The sequence below is a fragment of the Hippocampus comes genome, unplaced genomic scaffold (assembly GCF_001891065.2).
Source record: "Hippocampus comes isolate QL1 unplaced genomic scaffold, H_comes_QL1_v1.1 scaffold135, whole genome shotgun sequence".
In the NCBI taxonomy this organism is placed as follows: domain Eukaryota; kingdom Metazoa; phylum Chordata; class Actinopteri; order Syngnathiformes; family Syngnathidae; genus Hippocampus; species Hippocampus comes.
In genome coordinates, this window is record NW_017805583.1 from 241,670 (window position 1) to 266,397 (window position 24,728).

At 40.3% G+C, this 24,728-nt stretch overlaps 2 protein-coding genes across 3 annotated transcripts; one reads left to right on the forward strand and one right to left on the reverse strand.

The window, feature by feature from the left end:
- Nucleotides 1-5,253: 5,253 nt before the first annotated feature.
- nrsn1 (neurensin 1) lies at nucleotides 5,254-9,922 on the forward strand. 2 transcript variants are annotated; one of them, XM_019880016.1, is made up of 6 exons: nucleotides 5,254-5,345; nucleotides 6,669-6,787; nucleotides 6,886-6,978; nucleotides 7,084-7,202; nucleotides 7,505-7,692; nucleotides 7,782-9,922. In XM_019880016.1, exons 2-6 carry the CDS (start codon nucleotides 6,689-6,691, stop codon nucleotides 7,883-7,885), a joined length of 603 nt encoding a protein of 200 aa, XP_019735575.1. In that variant the 5' UTR covers nucleotides 5,254-5,345; nucleotides 6,669-6,688; the 3' UTR covers nucleotides 7,886-9,922. The 2 variants fall into 2 exon arrangements, with proteins under 2 accessions (XP_019735575.1, XP_019735576.1); XM_019880017.1 differs by having other exon boundaries at nucleotides 5,255-5,345; nucleotides 6,672-6,787.
- Nucleotides 9,923-13,085: 3,163 nt separating this feature from the next.
- On the reverse strand, nucleotides 13,086-17,362 carry LOC109521908 (S-antigen protein-like). Its single transcript, XM_019880015.1, has 2 exons — nucleotides 14,877-17,362; nucleotides 13,086-14,306 (listed from the first exon to the last, which is right to left on the reverse strand). Exons 1-2 carry the CDS (start codon nucleotides 15,078-15,080, stop codon nucleotides 13,257-13,259), a joined length of 1,254 nt encoding a protein of 417 aa, XP_019735574.1. The 5' UTR covers nucleotides 15,081-17,362; the 3' UTR covers nucleotides 13,086-13,256.
- Nucleotides 17,363-24,728: the final 7,366 nt, after the last annotated feature.

Below are 24,728 nucleotides of genomic sequence, written 5' to 3' on the forward strand. Positions count from 1 at the left end.
CAGCCAAAAGAATGTGGACGTGATTGAAAACACTGTAATGCACTTTGGGTAACTTCTGACTTTTTTTAATCTATAAAGAGAAAAGCGAAGACATTTCAAAGCAAATGAGCAAAACACTGATTAGGTGAAGCAATACAAACATAAATAAACATCAGGATTCAGAGTTGCAATGGGCAGTTTAAATAATTAGCTCGCAGTGTGTGCGTGCGTGTAAGCGTGTTTTTCCCCATGCTTGCATGCACACACACACGCGCGCGCAGAATCATATGTATTTCAAATAATAATCTATCTGTCTATATCCGGGGTGCCAAACTTTTTTTGACCGAAGGTCGACGAAAGACTTTTTCAGGCAACCGACCTCCTGCGATCGACCCGCTACCGCACATGCACGTATACACACCGCATGCCAGGATGAGCAACAGCCATAACGCCCGGAACATTAAGGAAACATTAAAATAGAGTCGATACAAAAGCTCGTGAGTTTGTAAAAAGGAATCAGTGCCTACCTTTGTCGAGACCTGATGCGGCGGCATGGGACGCACTTTAGCAGCTTCTGCAGTGCAACAATGACACTATCGTAGCTCACGTATATCGTTTTAAAAATTTTCTCCTGGCACTTCAGCTTCCCATTCTTTGTCAGTGCCATCGGTGAATTCTACATGAAACAAACTTTTAATGAGAGTAATAAAAATAAAAAAGCTACACGGCAACAGGTCTAATCGCAATCTGCAATTGCAGACTGCTGATCGCTAACAACTTCCGGTGATACAGGTCACGCGGCGCCGTCGGTTAAAGGTGACCTGCTTTGTTATATATATATATATATATATATATATATATATATATATACTGTACTGCCCCTCCTCACCCTTCGTCCTGATGTTATTTCCTGCTGCGACCAATCGCAAAGAGTGAAACTGAGAGTTTGCGGAGGGTGCAGTGTGCACTAATACAAAATACAGAATATTGACAACACGCACACAGACACAGATATTTTTTTTGTCATGCATTTCCCCCTAGACCTCTTGCGATCCACTTGGGAAAAGTTCGTGCGCTACTGGTCGATGTATATATATTTAAAACGGCAAAAATAGAAATTTATATAAATAAAGGGAAGACTTGGAGTTGCATTGCGCTGTTTAAGTGTTCCCTTTACACACACACACACACACACACACACACACACACACACACACACTACATATAAACACTGATCCGGACAGTGTCTCATTACAGAGTAGGACATGTTGTCCAGTAGATGTCAGCATTGTTATCAATGAAGCTTCTGCTCTGTAATGCTCGCCGTGTACTCTATTCCAATTTGTGTTTCAACAATAACTCACAAAACTATGAACTTCAAATTATATATTAAAGACAAGGCTAATGTTTTCCTGTCAGCCATAAGTGAAACAATGATTTTTTTGTTCTTGTTTTTTTTAATCGAAACGTATTTGCAATGATAAATCAGAATGGAAACAGTTGTTGGGAAAACAATTATTTTCTGATACCCAGTGCATCTTTTTACTAGTTAATGAGAAATAGGCCAATTTGCATAGATTAAAAACGTGCACTGTTGTAAACACTAAACAGCGTTCCTTTGATTTTATGTTTTTGTTTTGCCAATTTTGGGAATAACGTCATAGCTAACATTGATCAGCATTTTACATCCTATAATATTCTGTTCTTTTATCATGATCTATACAGATTGTGAACCACAAACATAAGCTAACAACATACAAAAGATAGACGCGCAGGGATACCTTTGGTGGAAATTGTCTCTTTGCTCAGACACAAATAATCCCTTTGAAAGCTATGAGCCATATCTTTTTTGTCTCGCTCCCCGTAATGAGTTGTGATCTGTTATCAGTCATTACAGGAAGCCTGATTATTCGACTGGTATTCTGCACACGCTCACTGAGACCTCCCTGAAGGTGACCTTTTCATATCACCATAGAAACTGCCTCGCTCTACACTGAGACGCTCAGCATGTACTGTAAACAGAGAAGGAAGAGAGAGATAGGCAGGCAGACGGAACGAGAGACAGACAGACAGACAGACAGACAGACAGACAGACAGACAGAAAGAAAGACAGATGGGGGGCAGACAGGCAACCAGGTGAGCAGACAGAGAGGAGGGAAGAGTGTTCTTACTGTCTTGTAAATACAATAGAACCCCAGGCACGTTTCTAACCCACAATGTCTATAAACCGAAGTAATTTCTCTCATTGAGATGAACTAAAATGCAATTAATCCGTTCCAGCCCCAAACCTACAATGGAATTATTATTTATTTATTTATTTCAACAGTGTGTGTTAAGAAAATGATTTTAAATTGTGGTTCGGAATTATTAATATTATTCAAATCAACTTACGAAACATGTACAAAAAAATGATGGTACTCCGAGAAATTGAAAATAATTGAACCTTAGGGACGTGTTCAACCAAGGTATGTCCACAAATTAGCATTACCGGTGTCTTCAGAATTGTAAGCAGTCAGTGGGCTTTTTTAATCTGTGATAAGTAGTCACTGGACTGTTGGGTGACAATGCCCCCTGCCCCTGGTACAAGCAGATTCAACATAAAAAGTCTAGATTTTTGGTATGACAAAGATAAAGAATAAACATGTAGAAAGCATGATTTCAAACTCACCACCGTCTTTTTTTAAGGCAGACACTGGATCTCAAAGTTTGCACTAGCAAAAGTGATAAATGAATACATCTACAATTTATTACACCTCAAATTTTCTTCCGCTTTCTGAAGTCATCCTCATTGGAGTTGGATATAAAGGCCAAGATGTGAAAGCAAACCCATTGATTACAACGTAAATCTTATTCTGAGACTACAGCATTACTGAATGAGCATCATGTCAGTAGTTTCTGGTAGTCAAAGCAAAAAAAGACAACAACAGGTTCGGGGACCTTGCTCCACAGATACACAGATCCCCACATGAGTCATCCCTTGGCAACCTGACTTAAACGGAAGAATCATCTAACAAGCCATCTGTCTGAGCAGATCTGTTCTGTTATTGCGGTAGCAGTGGCATTGACTGTAGTTCTGCCAAGTTATAAAACAACAGAAACAGGATATTAATTGTTAACAGGCCTGGCCTCTGCGAATAAAGTGTTCCATAGGGTGAAAAATGCACTATGATCCACATGTGATAACTTCAGCAACAGCCTACCAATTGAATAAATAAAAATATAGTGGCTGGACTATAAATCTGAAAGGAGGCTGTTGCAGTTCACTTGTAACCAAAGAGTCTAATTATCCAAATCTGCGGAATTAAATGGATATTGTCAACGACACGACTAAGGGCTCTATTTTCCTAGATTTAGTGCTGGGGTGTAAAAACTGGTGCACCTCGAGTTTTGTGCAGGTGCAAGCCTCCTTTTGCATTTTGGGGAATTTGGTAGACCACGTTGCGCCATGCTAGGCATGTTGTTGTGTGTTGTTGTTGAGTTTTGTATTTATTAACCCGTTATTTTATTTTCTTACTAAATGCACGAAGGAGTGGCACCCAAATGTCGTTGTATGTAATACAATGACAATAAAGGCAATTCTGATCCTGATTCTGATTCATTACAGATGACCGAGGGTGTTTTTTTTCTTAAACAAGCCCTCAGCGCACTTGACAATTATGTGACAGACAGTAGAATAATCTTGAGACCAGCTAAAAGCAGGTCTAAATTGTGGTGCAAGTGATGTAGGGCAATTTCGGTAGATTTGATCAAGATTTAGATTGTAGAAAGAAAAATTCTGAGTATGATATATGTCATCTCAATTTCATTCATTGGTGTCATCTTTATTATTTTAATAACACACAGGTGCATACTCGGGGGGTGGAAGGCCTTCTCCACATGCCCACTTCACAGCAGCCAACTTTACATCATCTGCAAGTGGATATTTTCTTCCAGTTCCTTATAAACATAACGTTGTGCACGTCAATATTCAGCGAGTCCGTTTGTGCTTCTGCCATGTCAGTGCGCCTCTCCTGCACTAAATTTCAGGGGAGTGAGAGGAGCTACATATGAAACTACTTGAACGAATATGCTTAAGAAATGTTGTAAAACACAATCTGTGTAGTGTACTGTAGCTGTATACTGTATTTTGCAGCTGTGTCCCGGCGCTTGCTAATAACCCCAAAATTGATTTTCATTATTGTTCAGTCATAAGCACTGACATTAACTGAGGCAATGGAGGCCTATAGTTCTTTGGCTGTTCTCCTGGGTTCCTTTGTGACCTCCTACATGAGTCATCGCTGTGCTCTTGGGGTAATTTTTGGAGGCAATATATAATACATATATTTTCTTCTTCATGAATAATATCTCCACTTAAAAACTGTATTTTATGTTTACTTAGGTTACCTTGATGTGATCTTCAAAGTTGTTTCATATCTTAAAAATGAAAGTGGAGAAACAATGCAATAACATATCATTTAATTTTTAACTTAATGTTAAGTGTTTTCAATGTGGCTGTGAAAACTATCTATGCCAGCGAAAATATAATTGATGTTTGTTATAATGACAGTTATATGTCACACAATACATGGAGATGAACACAAGAGGGGAAATTATTTGAAAAAGAGATTACAATACATTCATCTAATTGCAGCAGACGTCTTCTATTGGGAAAGTAAAACTGCTTTCTTTTTGTCAAAGAAGTGCTTGTAGTCATGGGGACCTTCTTGGGAAGTTGTGGGGGTGGAAAGGCAATAATCAATGATGTTGAATTAATGAACAAACAAATGAATGAATGTGCTGGGGGAGGAAAATGCATTGACACACACACATTTCGAAGGGAAGTGAGCTCACACATATAGAAGGGAAGTATCTATCTATCTATCTATCTATCTATCTATCTATCTATCTATCTATCTATCTATCTGTCTATCTATCCACCTTATTTATGCACCCCGTTTTGTTGAATTTTGAACGAGTATCAGTCCCATCCAGCCATTGCCTGGTTACTATATACGGCTCTGAATCACGATGTTGTCATGGGGCTGGCACATGCGCAGTAAAGAGAGACTGATTCATCAACGGAGGGAGGGGGGAGAGAGCGAGAGAGACAGAGTGAGAGAGACAGAGTGAGAGAGAGAGAGAGAGAGAGAGAGAGAGAGAGAGAGAGAGAGAGAGAGAGAGAGAGAGAGAGAGAGAGAGTGAGGGGGGGGGGAGAGAGAGAGAGAGAGAGAGAGAGAGAGAGAGAGAGAGAGAGAGAGAGAGAGAGAGAGAGAGAGAGAGAGAGAGAGAGAGAGCGAGAGAGAGAGAGAGAGAGAGAGACTTTAGAGTGATGGGAGCGGGCTGAGCAAGCAGCAGCGAGTCATCGCTCTCCAAGCTGCTAATGACAGGTAATTTGCGGTTTCACTGTTTGAAATATTATTTTCGAAGCGACTTCCGTGTTTATTTGACCATTTCACTGTACTCTTGTTAACGACGTAGTCAACGCACGTGTGCTCATATGAAAACGAGTGCATGCATCTGTCCACGGAAAGGTCCGTTTTAAAGTTGTGCCCTGTCACTACATCGATTGATTTAAAAACCGCAGTAACACGCGCATGATGATATCAAATGAAATAGAAGTTAATGTACACATATTTGGATATATCCAGCTCGGTAGAACGTCGAGCAGTTTACTCATGCTGGGAAATCAGTCAACCGAATGTCGTCACTACGATCGTTCTAAATTAAATTGAAGTGTATAGTGTGCTCGATATATGTCTCATGGGGGTGGGGAGGACGCATGCTCGAGGTCTGTTCTCGGCTGAACGTCACACGTGACGCATGTGTGTTTTCATGCTGGGGTGATGGCGCTCAGCACCAAGGACAGCTCACAGTCAACGCTGGATGGCAGTGGAGGGAACTAAGTCATAATAGGAAGAAATAGTTCATTGTTTTGCTCAATTCGATCTTATAGGACAGAAACACGAGCAACATAGAGGAACGTGAAACTTGGTTTGATGTCTACAGCATATTTATGGTCCGTTTCACTGTGGGTCTCCTACGACCCGGGTGGCAACCGTTTACAGTGAATGTATCGTCATTATCACTGGAGTTAGCCTTGTCAAGCCAGTCGTAACAACAGCGGTTGTTTGCACGCTAAGCAATGCGCCTCGAGGGTCAAAGTCTAAATAAAATCACGAGTATGACAGTACATGGATATCAATGCCTTATTTCGCTTTTATTTTGAAGTTGGCCCTCACAAGCAATCGTTGTGGCAGCTGTGACCCCGAATTGAGGCTGCATAGCCTGAGCGCTGTTAAATTGACAGACTGAGCTCTATTTTTCTCGTGCACAGAAGCACGGTGACAGACTTGAAGTGGAGCGCATCATTCAATTTGCAGTGCTCATGCGCACCAGCGCATCACTCATGTGCACCCCTGAACATGGAGCACATGACAGCATACTTTTGTTTAGGTTTAGAGAATACAGTACTGCAAAGGTTTGTAGTAATGCAAGGCTCTTTCATCTATAAATGAGACTGCCCCATTGATATTCACTCATTCACACACATTTGCATACATAGCTTCAGCATGTTATATAACTTGATGTGAGTGTGTGGGCTAAGTGTGTTTATGAATGCATAAATGCATTCATATGAGAATGTGGATTATGCAGGTGGTGCAAAATTGCGTAGGTGGATTCATTCATGCATTACTCTCTGTTTGTTCAAGCAGGCAGACAGATGTGAAGGATGGCGTCTTGCTCTGAGATCTGTGGGTCGGAATATGGCGAGCAAGCCCAAGTCAGCGGGAATTGCCAGCGGTATGGCGTCCGCTCCTATTTACACCAGGTAGAAGAAAGACACACATCTTTCCTCAAGAGAAAGTGTGAGAGATGAACAAAGGGCACTTAGGGTTAGAGATTAATATAAATGTCTCTGCCATCCAGTTTTATGAGGAGTGCACAGCCTCCATCTGGGAACGTGATGAAGATTTTCAGATTCAGAGATCGCCTAGCAGGTGGAGCTCTTTACTCTGGAAGGTGAGATTTAACCATCACTTTGCTCAAGCCTAAACCTTACTGCTGTTACATTTCAACCAAACATGACATGTCAATATTTTATCTTGTATTTTTTTCCAATCTCAGGTCTGTCTCGCGTTTGGCACCTTGATCTTGTTTACGGGCCTGATTGTCATTGTCGTGGGGTATGCTACTCCAGCTAGGATTGAGGCATTTGGTGAAGAGGATCTTCTGTTTGTGGACAGGTATACCAAGCCTTGGGTAACAAATGCTCAAACGTTTTGTGGCATTTGCGTTATACTGGATCCTACATAAAATTGAATAGAGTGTTAATATGCAGCAATAGGTGTGTGCAGTATTGTTTGTATCTTGAAAGCAGCATGAATCTTATCGCTGAACTATGTGGACCTTCTGCAGCAAAATATGTAGAAAATAGTGATGTACTTAATCAATGAGATATGCTAAGGTTTTGAATGCCAGGAGGCATGTTGGCAGCTTGGACTCAGGATTTTCGGACGAAATCTCAACATGTCTTGTTCTTCAACAGCCAGGCAGTCAGTTTCAACCGTGCGCTGGATATTTGCAAGCTGACTGGGGCTGTTCTGTTCTGTGTGGGAGGCACCTCAATGGCTGTGGGTCTCCTGCTGTCTGCCTTTGCCAAAAGCTACTCCAAAGAGGAATTATTTCTGCAGCAAAAGTTTAAGGAGCGGTTGGCTGATTTGCATTCAACAGTCGGTAAGGGTTAATCCTCCATCAAGAGACACACCACTGTTTAAAATGTGGTTTCGCCGAACACATTCAGCCTAACTATGCTTTTGTGACAGGTACCCCCATAATGAGAGCACCAACCCCAGGGGAGGGAAAGGTGCCAGTTACACTTTCCAAAGTCCAGAACATCCAGCCGGCAACCCCAAAGTCAGAAACCTGACAGCAGTCTTATGAAGGGGGACGAATAAGTTTGTTTGCTGAGTGATGGGTGTGCAGACTTTGAGTGATTTCACTGCGTGTATGTCCATTAATGCAGAGATGCTATCACCTAAAAGGTCATCTTACATGACTGATATGGCCAACTCTTCTCACTGTTTGACACAAGATTACAAAGTTGACATTTCATGTGTATCAGCTTTTTACCCGACAAAACACAAAAAGGTTGTGAGTGCTAACCATACACAGACAGAGAAAGTAACCCAAGAACAAATCAATAGAACACAGCCACTGAACAAGTCAACATTTTTCTTTGAAATGGATTTGCATTGTGTCTCCTGCCAGAGAGGGGCAGAGTAGCAGCAGGCATTTTTGATACTGAAGCGGCCATTTCACAACGGCCAAAGCACCAGACACAAGAACCACTCATAAATGCATGACTTATTGTCTCATAAAATTACCAGCACTTTACTGTCTACGTTTGAGAAATAGCAACCGTGAGGATATGTTAGATAATTGTGACCCACTGGGGCAAATTGGATGAGCTAAACAGAATAGACTTAAGAGTGTGACATTGTCTTCTGATATGTTTGACCTTCTTTTCTGGAGCAAAACCTCTGTCAGGAACTAAAAGCAGAAGTCCTGATGAAAGAGACACTGGATGGGTTCGAACTTCCACAACACAGTCTGTCAATTACAAAGAAAAGCACAGATTTTGACATTTCTCATCAGTCAGCTAGCATCATAATCATGGCTTATTTCTCCTTTAAAAACAATTTCTCACATATTCTATTGTTTTATTACAGCAGGGGTTCTTAAACAGAGGATGGTCAATAACATTGCACCTGGATTGAATTCTTTCTACACTTTAGTCTAAAGCACCCCTGAGGTCAAACAATTCATAGTTCATCAATTTAGCCAAAACATCATTTGCCACCCCCCAAAAAAAAAAAATTAACATAATGCTTGGTTTATCAAGAATTGCAGTACACAGTTCAAGCTATTTTTACAGATCTCTTGAAAGCGGCTAGTTTTGGGCATGCTGTCTCATGAAAATGAGCCACTGCTCGACTGTATTGTGGTAGTTTGGCTTTTCGTTCCCTTGACGACCAGGGCCGAAGCCGTTTTGAGTTCCTAATTTGAATTTTTCTTTAGAAGCAAAGCAACACAAGCGCTCTTTAATGTTTAAATTAAACACTGGTTGTATTTCCACTCTAATTTACATGTATCAATCTGTGGTGCATGCACGTTGCCCTGTGACGTCACAGACGGGCCAAACTGACTGTTGAAGGGTTTACCTGTAGACACGTTGGAAATAGTCAACTTACAATGTATTGAATTGGTTGTGCAATTTTACATTTGATCGGTGGGTGGGCACCTTTGTCGTTAATTGAAGAGAGTTATACTGTATTGTTATTACTTTTAATTATTATAACATATTTTTACACCTATATAAGAATCTTAGAATGTTACTTTCAAAATTGCCTGAACGGTTTAAACCAGGAGTAGAATATTTATATTTTCATGATTTCGTTTTGGGGCGGGAAGGTTCCAAATCTGAAAAATGTGGAGATTGGCCAGCGTCCCGAAATACTGTATATTGTTTGTACTCAGAGGTTCAACTGTGTTACTTGATGCAAGAACATTCATAAACATTATCTTGATGGGAAGGTCACCCACCCGGTTTAATCGTTATCCTGAATTATAGGAATAATACAGTGGTGGTCACAAGACAATTCAAATTTTGTCTTTTTAATTTCTGCATTACTGGTATAGGACCCTCCAACAAATTTACATCAGTATTGAAAATGTTCATGTAAGTCACCAATATCCTCTTCATTTTCTTTTTTATCAATTTGGTGATGTTGTTATGACATGTTTTTGGTTTTTTTTTTTTACCTCACAAACCACAAAACTATATGATCGATATTGTTAATTTTACCCAATGCCATGTAATCTGTAATCCTGTTCAGACTATAAAACAAGATGTGGAAAGGTTGCGTATGTATGTGGGTGATAATAAATATGGTCACTAGTAGTCTCATGCTGTAAACTCTGTTTGGTATCACTTTTTTTTTGCTGTCAAAAAGCTGAATTCCACATTTAAGATTATTTTTTTTCTCTCAACAAAAACACAAGGTTTAGTCTGTAACTAAATTTTACGTTCAGTGTGTCTCCTGATGTTAAGTGCAAGGGGATTATATTGCATAAAGAACAACTGAAGTCATTAACCACAATGTAGTACAGTAGATCTATTTTCAAACATAATAAAAGTTAAATATGCTCGCCAGTGTTGTGCAAGACTGTATTCACAATTCACATTTACGTATGCATGACTCATATTTATATATGTATATATATATATGCACACACACACACACACACACACATATATATACATTGCTAACAATTAACAATGGTGTCATTCTTTACTGTCGAGAAATTTACACCATCACCTTGTTCTTTTCTTACGTACATGACATTCATCACTTGCCATTGGTTTAATTTTCATCTGCAGTGCTCACGACATTACAACTCTTGCAGCGAAATGGACCTGGATGTCCCTCTTTCATAATATGTGGCAGTTAAATATGACACACATTCAACTACTGGTAACACACACACTTTTCATTGCATGGATACCTGGTCATCGGGGAGTACAGGGCAATGAGGAGGCTCATAAACTTGTAAAACAGGGATCTAAGCTCCTCATCAAGGGCCCAGATTTGTTCATTATGCTAGCTGTGTCTACGTTTTGCAAGACCGGTGTTATGGTTCTGTTTTCGTTTGGATTGTGTTGGTTTTGTTTCTCCATGTTCATTTTTTGTCTTCCTCATCAGGCTTTGTTTTTGTTTTGGATTTCATTTTTCCAGTGTACCCCTGCAAGTGTTTTATTTTTGTTTGTTTTTTGTGTTCATACATTTTGTTCAGTACTCTGCTTCTCCTGCCTCGCTGCTTTTTGGTTCCAATACCATCACGCACACATGACAACTGGAGCATGAAACGCTGTCTATCAGCATGTAAAACACATACTGACTGCAAAAGAAAGACGGAAAACATTGGCTGGCCTTCGATTCAGCCGTGCAACTGCAACTGAGTTTCATTTGAGATCAAGTGAATCTGGTTGTCCATTCAGGACATTGTAATCTACAGAAAACAAACCAAAATTTGAAAACGAAACTCGTGGAATTCATTTCTTTCAATTAAGTCATTACTAGGGGGCCTGTGTTCCAATAGACCTTTAAAATAACCTGATGGGCTGTGAGACTGAAGATTACAGTTTGGTTCATATTGAAAAAAAAAAGATGGATTGGCGATGACAGACAGGCCACTGGCAGATGATCAATAGAGAAAATTTTGCAAAATGCCCTCCTCTCTGTCTTTATGTTTAAAAAAAAAAAAAAGAAAAAAGTATTTTAATATATATACACAAAAACATACATTTTATAATTACTGCTGTAAACTCTATAACAAACAGTGGATGTTCCCTTCATTAGTGCACAGTTTTTCACTGTAGTCCATCAGCAGGGTAATTTATAAAAGCGACGTATTGGATGATAAGTGTGCTTTTTGAGGCCTCATTAACACACCCACATGTGCACACACTGAAAGGAACTGGTGGACTAGATAGGACAGAATTAATGACATATCTGGAAATAGCACCCTGAGGACCATCACCTTCAGCAGCCTTGACTCTCCCACCATCTCATCCTCCCCCCACCCAACACATCTGCTCACTGATGACTCACACACACACCTGGAATCCGAGGCAGGATGGATGCCAAATAATAAGAAAACTTGCTGATGAAAGAAAATGAAGCCGTCACCCACATGCATTCTAATATCTCAGTGTAGGAAAAGCTTGATATCTGAAAGCAATTTCTTTCTTTGGATTTCAAGGCAATAAATTAATGGAAAACATCCGCATTTCTTCAGATCATTCTATAATAATTAATGTAATGGGAGTCTCAAGCTTAATTATAGAATGAAGGGCATTAATTATCACCCCAATTCAGGAATTTGGGGGTGGTTGCAAATTATTAGGAAATCCACGAGTTGCAATGATATGATTTTCTTCAGAAAATGAATGCAAATTTACATATGCAAATGATCTTTTTTAACATAATGACATTTTTGAATTATTGGCAGCAGCACCCTAAAATGATGACGTTAGTCAAATGATGATATGGCAACATTTTTTTAATCATCAATTGGTGGCATATACATAAACAGTGAAAAGTTACAAGTCAAATGAAAGTTCGGTCCAAATTTGACTGCTTTTATATCTCATGATGCTGATCAGTTCTGAAAACTGTTCGAATATGGTGCCATAAATCCAAATAATGGGTTTTTACTCATTTCATACATGATTTATGTGGGACCTTGAACCCTAAAAAATTCTGTTCCCCCTTTGTATTTCTAGCTCAGAGCTGTCGTTATGTGAAGGAACTGATGAGGCCTGCTCGGATCAGTGGAAATGTCTTCTGAGACGAACATTATGTATGTGTTAGAAGACATTTCTATTATGACTTTTACGTTTGGAACAAAACAGTCCGATTGAATTAACGCAAAGAGTATACAATTTATGAATGCTTTTAATTTTATTTATTTATTTATTTTTATCGTGGATCGCAACAGCAGATATTTTCACTTTAATTCAGGTGAAATATTTCATGATAGTAAGACACTTAGCTTGGTGACCTAAGAATGGGAACATTATGTCCCTGGGATACACAGTTAATGAATGAATGGAGAGCGTCATTTTAATCCCGGGTGGGCTTTTCCAATCAAGTCATAATAACAATGGTCACTGAGCAACTGCAGTCCATTGTGGTAAACAGGTTAAACATCCAACCAACCAGTAACTGCCAACCATCACGGTTTACCATGGTTGTTCATAAATTCGCTTTTGTCTGAAAACAGACGCTGTGGTTTCAGGGTTTTTCATAAGAATACATTCAAATTAAATGATCACTCGATACAATCAAGGCATATTTCATGATTCCATAAATCCTACTGTTACGGAGCTGTTAGATATCAGAGCTAAATGAATTTGAACCGCTTTCAGAATATACCAAGATTGTCATCAAGTACTGCATTCCTTCTGTTATATAATTGTTTTTTTTTTCAAAAATCCTCTAAAATATTTAATATATTCATAAACTAATATGATGACATTTGTGATTATTCCCCATTGGCTTATTGGTTTTATCTTGTTTTTTTTTTTTCCAACCTCACTTAGTTTCACTTCATCTCTATATGATATGGAATCTTGAGGTTCATATTTGGTCTTCCATCTTCAGCTCTGCTTCTTGGATATTGGAAATTCTATTGCTGTTTCTTTGGTCTAACTATCAGCCTACATCCTTCCGTGATCACTGCTTTTCATTCTCTTTCTGATCATTACCACTGTCTTTTTTAACAGCACAGTCTTTGGTATCATTTCCCTCATTTTCACCTTCTTTGGTATCTCCATTTATGCTGTTTAAGTGCCCAGATGACATTACAGACTTTATCTCATCCGGAGTCTCATTGAGTATCTTATTCTTATTCTCTTGTACAGTTGCATCTTCACTTTCATATGGAATCTCACTCATACTCTCATTTGGAGCCTGATCTGCAATCCCTTCCCTACATTCTTTGGCAAGGACATCCTTATTCTCATTGGTATCTTCATCCTGATGCTCATTGGCAATCTCATCCTTATTCTCACCGACGTCTGCATCCTCATTCTCCTTTGGTAGCTTATCTGCAACCTCCTCCCTCCTCTCTTTGCCAACCTTATCCTTAATCTCATTTGCATCTTCACCGTTACTCTCAACCGGATCGACAGCTTCATCCTTTCTTTCCTGATTGCAGCCCTCGTTCTTTCTGTCATCTGAAACATCATCGGTTATCTCATCCCTACAGTTACTGGCAACGCCATCCTTCGCCTCATTAGACACTTCCACCTTGGACACATCGGGGTTCTTCTCCTTTGGTTTGTCTGAAATCTCATCCTTGTTCTCATCTGAAGCATCCTTTCTGACATTTGCTGCCACATCACTCACGTCTGCACTCGTTTTCATCCTCTCATCTGCAACATCCTCCTGACTATGACCTGAGGCCTGCCCACTGTCAGCTGGTGTCGCCCTCCTCTCATCCGAGGCCATCTTAGTGTCATATATTACCCCATCCTTCACTTCTTTTACCTCCTCTGACTGCTCTCCAGACACCGCAGTTGTTTCTCCCTCATTTTCATTCTTTCCTGCTTCATTTGCCTCTCTGGCACCTCCGTTTGTGAGACTATTTGTCTCCTCATCTGCCTTTTCGTCTGGGATAACTGGAGTGTCCTTTTCAGAGGTATTTTTAGCAGAGGCCTCCTGGTTCTCTTCGGCCTTTTCTCCGGTCCCCTCTGGTGATTTAATGTCATCTGATGCAAGGTCCTGCAACAGAAATGGTTTAGCGCTCTCCATAACTAAAATATTATGACGTATGGTTCAGTATTAAATATCTACAGGCCATGACACAAGCACTCAAGTCAACACTGACAAAATAGTGATCTAAATTCTATAGTGTCATATGGGGCAATTGTGTCACGTGAGGAGCGGAATTAGGACCCAGGAGCAAGCATGACACGGAAGTTGAAGAGTAAAAGTCTTAATCTAGGATAATACAAAGTAACTACAGAGAGCAGCGCTGGATGCAGAAGACACGGAAGAGAGCTGACACTCTGGTAGAAAGCTCGACGTACTGACAACCTGTCACTGAGTAATCCAAATTCATATACCATGAGACATCAAGGCTAGACGGCAGAAAAAAGATACAAAGCATAAAAGAGCGACAGCAAATGCATAGCAACGAAAACAATAAGGAGGAACAAACAGACAAAACAATATAAATCGGTGAGGTGAGACTCAATGCGCTGATAAGAAAACACCTTCAGTCATTCTTAAAAGCAAACACGCTGACAGCTGTTCGGTACCATGGTAAGAGACAATACTGCAAAACTGTACCTCTTCAGTTGACTGGTCTGAGGATTTAACAGCAGCTTTTCCATCGTCAGTTTTTGAATCCAAGTCATCTGGGGAGAAAGATGTAAAAGGACCAAAAAAAAAAAAAAAAAGATTAAAGGTGGACCCAACTTGGACACACAATGTCCTCATTTCATACAGTAGTTTTCTTAGCCATACAAAAAGCAAACAACAAGAAATCAACATTCAATTCAACATTATGACCAATCCAATCAGTGATTTTTAATAGTTTAATATTTACCTGAATGTACTTTTTTTCCAGTTAAAGTGTTCCTTAAAACCTAATACCCTGCGTTGTGTTAATGTAATTACAGTACTGTTGTCTATTGATGGTCTTACTGTATTTCAAAATATATAGTCCATAGTCTTCGGTCTATTTCAAGTGTCCACCAGTTCTGAACATCATCTCGCTTCCATTTAAATTCAACATTTTCAGTATTTCTCTGGTACTGCAATTGACTCATTAAAAACTGGAGCTTTTAGGTTTGCGCAAACACAGCACAAGAGGGACACCTGCTGGTCTTAAATAACAAACCTCTCCCTCCCCCCGCTGGGTTTCATGCACGTAAACAACTTGTCCACACAATGGAACTGTTCAAGAGCGAGCCGGAAACATCTTTAAACGCTCACAGGGGAAAGATCACGATGGGTAAATTGAAGGTCGAAGGAAAATGAAAGAAAGAAAGGTCACGTCAGTTTCACCATTGCCATCATTGGCTTCACTCATCCTTCAATCAAGCATAGTATGTTATTCCCCTCATGTTAAAGCAACAATCGTTGATAATTTCATCTTAATACATCACATTAAAATCATACAGATGGTAAAATGACTTTGGAAATAAGGACAAGTGTCAATTATTTTTGCCACTTAGCTGGCCAGCCAGGGCAACTTTTCAGCTGTCAAGCCTCGAATAACAAGTGGAAAAAGAAATTGCCATACGAAAGATCAGACAAAATCCTTTCCATTACTTTTTTGTATTTTTGATGAATATCATTTCATTCCCACTGCCTTTTGTCTGTTGCTATTATTGAAATTGTGCTTGTGGATTTCCTTGAGCTCTTTCGGTCACCAGAAGAAGAAAAGTCTGATTGCGAATAATGTGCAGCATTCAAAAAATGACTCCTACCACACACAGCTGCCAAATTTGTCCTGCCAGATTGAATAAAGACGTCATTTTGAAACATAGCAGCAGCAAGACAATGCATTTTCATTTGAAGCAGCCTTTGCAAGGCTGCTTTGTTGGAGTGCAAAATGTAAACAGAATTTACAGCTTTAGAGTGAACGTGTGCAGAAATTCAACTTATTTATGTGCTCAACACCGTAATGATACACTCTTGTGCTCATGTATCTTTTTTTGTCCCGCGTAAAAGCATGTTGTCTCGTACACACGATGTCAACACAGAGGACCAATTTTGTTTTTCATCAGTATGTGATTTCGTTGGTTGATGCTTGAGTGTAAAGCCATTCACTTCTTACACATTCAATCATTTGCTTAAAACACCGACGCTGTTTTTATCCCCCCCAAAAAAGCCCTTCCTGAAAGGAAAAAGATTCACCGTCAATATTTCTGTGCAAAAAAAAAAGGCTTGAAACGACATAGTGTAACCTCAAATGTCAAACACCTCCAATGTTGTAGAATTTGGAATTGCAAAGTCCGTTCCATGTTTTATTGTCTCGGCATTTTCCTTCTTAAAAAGATTTATTTTGATTTCTTTTCTTTTTTTTGTTCGGTGTATGCCAGTTCAAGGAGAAATAAATGAAGTCACTTCCCCATACAGATGATGTGTGACCTTATGCCCCACTGTCCATTTTGCTTTTACGAGCAGTGATGCAACTATATTGTAAAAAGTAAAAGCCAATTCTACATTTATCGCTTAAGCTTCGTAGTTAACACACCGTCTTGATGTAGCACTTGATGGACCTAAATCAGTTTCAATATATTTCTTATTTACGCCCAGTTGGATTCCTCCAGCAAGCACGTAGCTGAGTTACGGTGGTGCGTAAAACAACATGAGCACCAACTCTGAATGGCAATTAAGAAATGTTGCCACTCAGCAACTGCGGCTCCATTCACCGACCGTAGTCCTGTTAAAAAATGTAATGACATTATGGCCAGAATCCACGAGAAACTCTCTGCTTGTTTATGGCAATTTGACACGATGGGGGGGAAAAAAAAACAAAACAAAACAAATCCATCTGCTGGATACTTATTCTGATGGATTTGCTGCACCATCTGTGATAGTCTCTCTCAAACACACCTAATGGCTGTTGAATTTTATGACATGAGGAGTACTTCATAGTATTGTATTACAAAGTACATAACATAATGAGTACATTCAGTGCCTCTTTCAATTTAGGGTTCGGCTGTCTTAAAGTGTATGCTGTATCATTCTTCCGACAAATGGTTGCATTATCTTACATTACTAATATTGGGTCATTACGTGCTAGAATAATCCCATAAGCAGAAAAGCAAGATCGTGAAATGATGAAGAAATGACAGAGGACAAATGTCATATTCTTAACTCCAAGTTAAATTAAACACTATGTTTTATGCATGATCGTGTGAGGTTAAAACGTATGGCTTCAGTGTGTTTGTTCGGCGGCAGGATTACAAAACAACGACCCAAGTGATTTCCACCACATATGGAAGAGGCAAACTGCACACAGGAAGGCCGGAGCCGGAATCGAACGCTGCACCTCTACACCCGTGAGGCCGACGCACTAACCACTCGCTCACCGGGCCGCCACCCCTATTATTATTATTATCATTATTATTATTGCGACCCTTATGAGGATAAGAGGTTTGGATAATGGATGGGTGATTATTATAATGAAACCTGATGTGCAAGAGAAAATAAGGGCAGATTTGGAATCAGCATAATAAATTAATCTAGAAAAGTTTACTTGGATCGCAACGGAAAAAAAGCATTTGTTGACCAGTGTTATTCAATGTGAGTCCCTGGTACAGAAGATTTTCAATAGTAATGCATTCCGTACAAGCCTACAAGGTGTGTCAGAAAAGTTTCAGGACTAATTTCACTAAAACAAATGTTTCAAATCCAAACGATGAACTACAAGTTATACCCTTCGAAGCAATCCTCCAGGGCTCTAACACACCTTCCTCAAAGCCTTCTGTGCCACACCTTCATACCCTCCGAGAAGTATTCTTGTAAGATCCTTCACAGCGCCATTCTAATGGTCATCTTGATGTCATTCCGACCTTAAAATTGGGTCCCTTTATTCACCCCCGTGATCTTGGGAAAGAGGTTAAGTGAGTAGAGAGGTTGCTCGAGCGCGATATTGATGGTGTGATGTTCTTCTCAGCCAGGAATTATCAGATGCTCAGAGTTATTGTGAGCAAGTGTGGTGTCATGGTGAAAAAGCCATGGGTTGTCCTGCCACAACTCTCGTTTCTTCTCACCCACTGAACAAAGCAAATCCGAGCCAGTATTGAAAGGGAAAACCCATCGTTCCAAGTTTGAAATGTATCTTTTGTGACACCAGTCGTGAAACTTTTCTGACACACCTCGTATGAGACCGAACCATTCTGCTCCAGTATTGAGCGCTTACGTGTGATGTAAACGTTTGATTTCTGTAAATGCAACATTATGCCTTTAAGATTAGACATAAAAGCTATGTGAGCATTCGGCGCAGCTCCCTTGCAAATTTCGATATGTCTCTGTGAGCTGCGCAAAGCAGCTTGGATTTAAAATGACAGACATGAGGAAAATGTGTGTCTGTAAAAGTGTCAGACCTTACACACTGCATGTCACAGTTATTTATATGTCGCTGCTGAAACACTTGTTAACAGATTAATGTGGCAGATTAGTGCTGCCGCCCTGCACTTTAATCCCCTAATCCTGCATCAAAGGGTCATAAAGAACCTTTCACACACACACACACACACACACACACACACACACACTGAATAATACACACAAATAACACGTTGCTCACACAATCCCCCAAAATGATCTGTGCAACAGGAAAAAAAAAACATTTAAATATTGCCATTCCTCATCCTTTAGCTTCTGAGCCTTTTTTTGACACAGCCACATTATATTTGTCTGTGTGCACATGCCTCCTGTCTCCCAGCGCTGTTTTGGTCTGACAGGCATTATAGATGCATATGCTAACATGGGTAATTCCCCTTGGCAGCATTGCCTTCGATGCCACTAAAGGCTCTGGGTTGATCTGGTTGGATGACTTGCACGCACACACGCACGCACGCACGCACGCACACACAAATGCATTCTCTCGATGAACAGCTTTTCCTTGCATGCACTTTCTAATAATACTTAATAGTGACATACATGAAAACTTAAATTTGGATTTTGGGTGGGGCGGGGGTACGTATTTTATGAAGTCCGAATTATGCATGCCTTCAGAATGCCCTCAAAAGCTCAGTTGGGTAATCACAGGACTAACACTTTCCATGGCGGGGGCGGGGAGCATTTGTGAGTGATTGGGGCTGCAAGGTGATGTCCAATTGCCCATGCCACATGTGCAGCTGACTACACCAGCTGCAAGGGAAGAACGAGCGAGTCAATTTCTACGTCTGCAATGTCAAGCAATGTTTGCGCTTTGACCGCCTTGATTTTAAAGGGAATGAGGGGAGCTCCTTCAATTTCCCTGGAGTCGTGTGCATTCAAACCCGCAAAGGCACATAACGGCGTAAACGCCTTCTTTCACATGAGTGAGTCTAGGAAATATCAAAAGAAAACCCCACCCATGCTCAAAAGCCAAACATACATTTTTAGAAAAACTGAACAATAAAAATTGCTAATTGAGAACAAAATGGAATAACAAAAAGTGGGACGTTGTAATTTGTGAATATCACACTACAATACAAAGCTTCTAGAAAGAACAGACTAAACGCAAATCTTGCACTGTCTGTTTTCAAGTTTGCATGTGGACAACAGCCCAGTACGTATTTCTAAATTGTTGAAATTACTGCAATGTTTTCGTCTGGAAATGGCCTTAGACTTGCCTTCATACTTTGATATCCGTCCTTGACTGGGAAAGTAAATAACATAAGTGGATGTAATGGTGCTCCATCATGTGACATTCGGCAAATTGAATTTGCTGCTGCTGCATTAAAAAGATGGAGCCCCGTACATGCATGAAAAGGAGGCAGTGGGCTTTTCAACATGAGGTTTTGTGTGAATGAATACCCTTAAGGCTTCAATGCTGGCCCTGACTTACCTAGCTCTATTTGAAAATCACTCTACACTTCCACCACTACCTCCAAAAGGTCTGACACAAAGGGGCTGTAATATTCCCAAAGAAAGAAAGAAAGAGAAAAAAAACGATTCTGCTGAAAAGAAGACCTTGGATGATGAGTTACTGGGTCTCAAGCCGCTCACCTCCTTCCATTACAAAGTAGACATATCTTCACTATTAATGTGCAGTATGTTACCTGTTATTTATTTATTAGTTAGTATTTCAGTTATTTATGAACCACAAAATTTGAACAAAGGGGCAAAACTAAAGAAGCACCTGTTTGTACAACCAATGCACAAACAGTAACTGGATGGTAACAATTGTGCCTGTGTGTGAGGTAAACAAGTGGAAGTGTCCTTGCTTGCCAGCAATATGATGTCCAGATGATTATGGGACAGTGCCCCACTAGACCAGATCCATCTGATGGCACAGTCGTGGAAAAGTATTGGTTACTCAATACAGAGTAGCGATTAAATCACAAAATGTTAATAAATCCACATGTTTTACAACATTTCAAATGGACACATTTTCCAAATGTGTATTTTGGGGAGTTCTCACCATGCTCCTACCGACTCCTGCTGTCTATTACGCGAAGCTTTCTGCCGCTAACTGCCAATGATTACAGCATGGGATAAGTGATTGATTTGAGGAAAAAACAATCAGACAGCGAGCTCTATTTTGAGAGACACTGCATTTGCGACGGCGCACACATGCTGGAGCACAAATGTTAGTTCGCGTTTGACAATTTGGTAGGCCGACCTCTGCCATGGTGGGCATGCTGATACATTATCGGGAGTGTCGCTAGAGATGCAGCTGGCAGAGTGACAATTTGGTGGCTGAAAATGACATCACAGTACTTAAGGGCTCAGGTAATGACGGTCACAGCTCATCTGTTTTCTGGGTTTGGTCATGTGACACTGAACCCTTAGGCCAGTGGTGTCAAACTGATTTTTAGTCGCGGGCCACTTCGGAGTTACGGCTTCCCTTGGAGGGCCAGTGCAAAATCTCAATGCTATTTATTACCCATGACGATTTGACATTTCGGTACAGATTTCAGCAAGAATCATGATAATTGACACACCGGATTTGCTCCCATGGGCCACATAAAGTGATGTGGGGGGCCGGATGTGGCCCCCGGGCCTTGACTTTGACACCAGTGCCTTAGGCCCTGTGATGTAATTTTTACAGCAAGTGGCAAAATGGTCGCCCCCTGAGTCGGATAAAACGGGTGGATTTGATGCTTTATTTATATTCCACACAGACATCATTAATCGGGATACTGTGTTTACGCTGGTGGGGGCATATACGGCATGTTATTGTCACCATTTTGACTTGACTTCCTCTTTCAGGTTGTCAAATCCGGCATTGCTGTCTTCTGTTTGAAACTAGCATTTGTATTTGGATGAGACAGGAGCCCAGCCCTATACCTCTGTTCCTAAAATCGCCCATTTTTCCATGTGTGGTCGTGAGTCATAAATCTACAGTTTGTGTTCTGTTCAGTTTGCAATATTGGCTCAAACTGTCGCCATATGGGGTTGCTGTAGGACATCAACAATATATAAAGCACGACAGTGGATCATCAAAACTATTCTTAATCCATTATTTTCAGGTCAAATTAAAATATATTGCTCCCTTGCCGGCGGGTGACCTGAATTTTGAGCCATACCAGTCAGGTTCAGAGCAGACTTAAAAAAGAAAAAAAATCCATAAAGTTTACAGTCCAATGAACAGTGGACAGAGTGCTTGCAACCATTTCATTTCTCGTCTCCCACATCATGTCCATATCTGAGGATCTCTTCTTCGAGTAACAGGCTCTTTTGTTGATTTCCAGAGCTGCAATTTAGTCCCAGCAAGGGGCACAGGCAAGTTCATTTCTGCTTTGATGACTCTAAATTGAGAGATTAACCAAATGATTCCAAAGCTCTTACCATCTCCCGGCCTTTAATATGTCCATGCATTTTTATCCCCTCCCTTCCCAAAGCTCACATCTCCAACTATTCACCAATATTTCATTGTACATGGCGTCTTTTTTCCCCTCACTCTATTTTACTTATCTTCTATTCCCTCCTTTAACGGACGCCTTTATGCTCACTTTTCATAACAGCTCACATAGCCTCACTTGTTATGCAATCGTTCTCTTTTTTTGCTCTGCTGTCATCTTTAATTAACCATAGTTACTGGTCACATTTTGGTGGTGGGGGGTGGGAGGGTAGGGGAACACATCAAGACTTCTTTTCTATTCATGGAATAACAGCATCAGCAGTTTGGTTGTCTCCAGATCAAAAATGAAAGTTGTTATTGAGACAGAGAGAGAGAAAGAAAGAGACTCCATGACCTTTGCTGCATGAGTTGTTGCACTACCACTACCCTTTTCCTTGTGTTCTCTGTCACTTGCATCTGTGTTCACTCTAATGAAGCAGAAAAGTCTGAAGCTTTCCACATTTTTCCTTATTCCCTTGGTTCCCACCAGATGACAGACAGTGAAAAATGGCCACACGCACAAAAAGTGACCTCTCTGTCACTATAGTCATAAGTTTCCCAGCTGCTTATTTCTTATTTATCATCTTTCAGATTTCTATATTTGAATCACTCCTTGACGGTATAATGGCCTTTTTGTTTTGTTTTGTTGCATCAGTCAGTCGTGTACATTTCCTGGCTTTTAATTGCTATAGATGTTTATATTATTATTATTTATATACCTGTATGCTGTTTGGTGTACATTGACAGCATTGCTTGTGACGTTCAATGACAGTAAAAGGACAGGCGGGGGAATATGTTATGTATGTATGCTTGAGGTCAAAGAATGAACGTTGAAAAAAATGGAAAAAGGAACATCTGTAAATGACACAAAAGAACGTGTACATTGTCCAGTCTTGTTTCCTGAAATGTCTGTCCCTTAATGTAATCTGTGGCCAATGTCAGCCAAGAGGAAATGAACATGGTGATCTGCACTTACGTTAATTTACAAGAAGTCAAACAATAACATGTGCAAAAACGTTTTGGGGCACATTTAAATGTTTGACACAAGCGTGGCTCATGACAAATGCAGAAATTCTGAACAAAGGAACACACTCTGATCACCAAAAGCCTGGTGAAAAATGAAAACACGCCTGAATCTATGATAAACCACTGGGTGATGTTTGGTGACTCCTACTGCAATGGAGGTCACGTAAGGTCAGCCAAAGCCTGTCAAGTCCCCTGATCTGTAAAGCGATGAGCGTGCTTTAACCGGAAATTGTGGGCCTATTTACTAGACCAGAGCGAAGTGAAGGTGACGTAATGTGTTTCTTGTAAGTGTTTAATCTCATCATTGCCCACTTTCACGATCTGCCGCGGCGCAACTGCGCCTCTTAGTGGCCGTTTAAGGAGGCAGCAGGTTACATAAGATTGCATGGGGCTGGCATTACGTCATTCTACTGAAAGTCGAGTGAACAATGTTTGTATGGAGAAACGTTTGAGCATTGATTCCAAGTCCTTGATGTCCAGCTTGAGGTCCAATGTGCAATCTTTGTCCATACTAAACTAAGACATTTCATTTCTTACTAGTCTTTCCACTTTTGGCCGACTGACACATAATCCCAAACTGAACAAGGACATTGAATAAATGTACAAACGGTTTTCCATATGTTCCTTGGATGCAATTACACACTAACTGAGCGCAACGACATGCAACTGGTCGGACATTTCTGTCATTTATGACGTTGCTGCACACTAGTAGGACAACTTTGGCATGGGAGAGTCCTACAGTATTTACATTTTACTGTAAGGCAAAACATTTGCTCTAGTTGACCACTGCGTGCAACTATAGTGACATTATACAATTCTACAAGATAAAATGTCACACATAAGTAGTACTCGTGGCATGTGGATGTCAAGCAGTGCACATTTTTACCTCACAAGTAACACGTACCTGTTTACTGCTACTTTGCCAAAGTTATCTTGTGTGTAGCAATGCCACAGAGCAGCGGTGGTTAATATATTGTAAAATAGTGGCTCCACTACTGTGCCGCAGTTGCTCTACTCGTGTGCTAAATTTTCCTACTAGTGAGGATAAAGAGCGTACAAATGCAAGGAACTTAAGATGTGTATCAAGGATGTTGAAGAAAAGTTCAAACCGCTTTGCATCGTGGTTGTGCCAAATGTTGATATCAAGAGTATAAGTATATATTTTTTTCTTTTTATCATGCATGTGGAAGACAGTAAGTAGCCTTGCGACTTTAGATGACTTGATATACAGAAAACCGCAGGTTACAAGCACATGCAGCAATAATCACTCACGTCCTATATTAATAAATGGATGAATGAATGATAATTTTAATTAAACGTAGTGCAATATGGTGATGTATTGGCAAGCTCTAGCTGACAGTTCTGTGTGTGTGTGTGTGTGTGTGTGTGTGTGTGTGTGCGCGATTTATCATAACGTGTTTGATTGTATTACCATTGTCACAGAGGGTTATGCTCTGTCCACTCCTCTTCAACCTAAGAGAGAGAAGTCTGGCCTGAGAGATTTCTCTGACGATGGAGGACAGGTGATCTCTGTTACTGCCATTTATGCTTAGAGGTGAGGCCTTTGACTCGCCATCTCCGCTGTCAGTGCTCCGGATATATTA

What these genes read in the sequence shown, in the direction of transcription:
- nrsn1 (XM_019880016.1), top strand. Translation starts at nt 6,689, where the DNA reads ATGGCGTCTTGCTCTGAGATCTGTGGGTCGGAATATGGCGAGCAAGCC. An exon ending in TCCGCTCCTATTTACACCAG is followed by an intron (nt 6,788 to 6,885) that starts GTAGAAGAAAGA and finishes TCTGCCATCCAG; the next exon opens with TTTTATGAGGAGTGCACAGC. An exon ending in GATCTTCTGTTTGTGGACAG is followed by an intron (nt 7,203 to 7,504) that starts GTATACCAAGCC and finishes GTTCTTCAACAG; the next exon opens with CCAGGCAGTCAGTTTCAACC.
- LOC109521908 (XM_019880015.1), bottom strand. Translation starts at nt 15,080, where the DNA reads ATGTTGATTTCTTGTTGTTTGCTTTTTGTATGGCTAAGAAAACTACTG. An exon ending in CAGACCAGTCAACTGAAGAG is followed by an intron (nt 14,307 to 14,876) that starts GTACAGTTTTGC and finishes TTTCTGTTGCAG; the next exon opens with GACCTTGCATCAGATGACAT.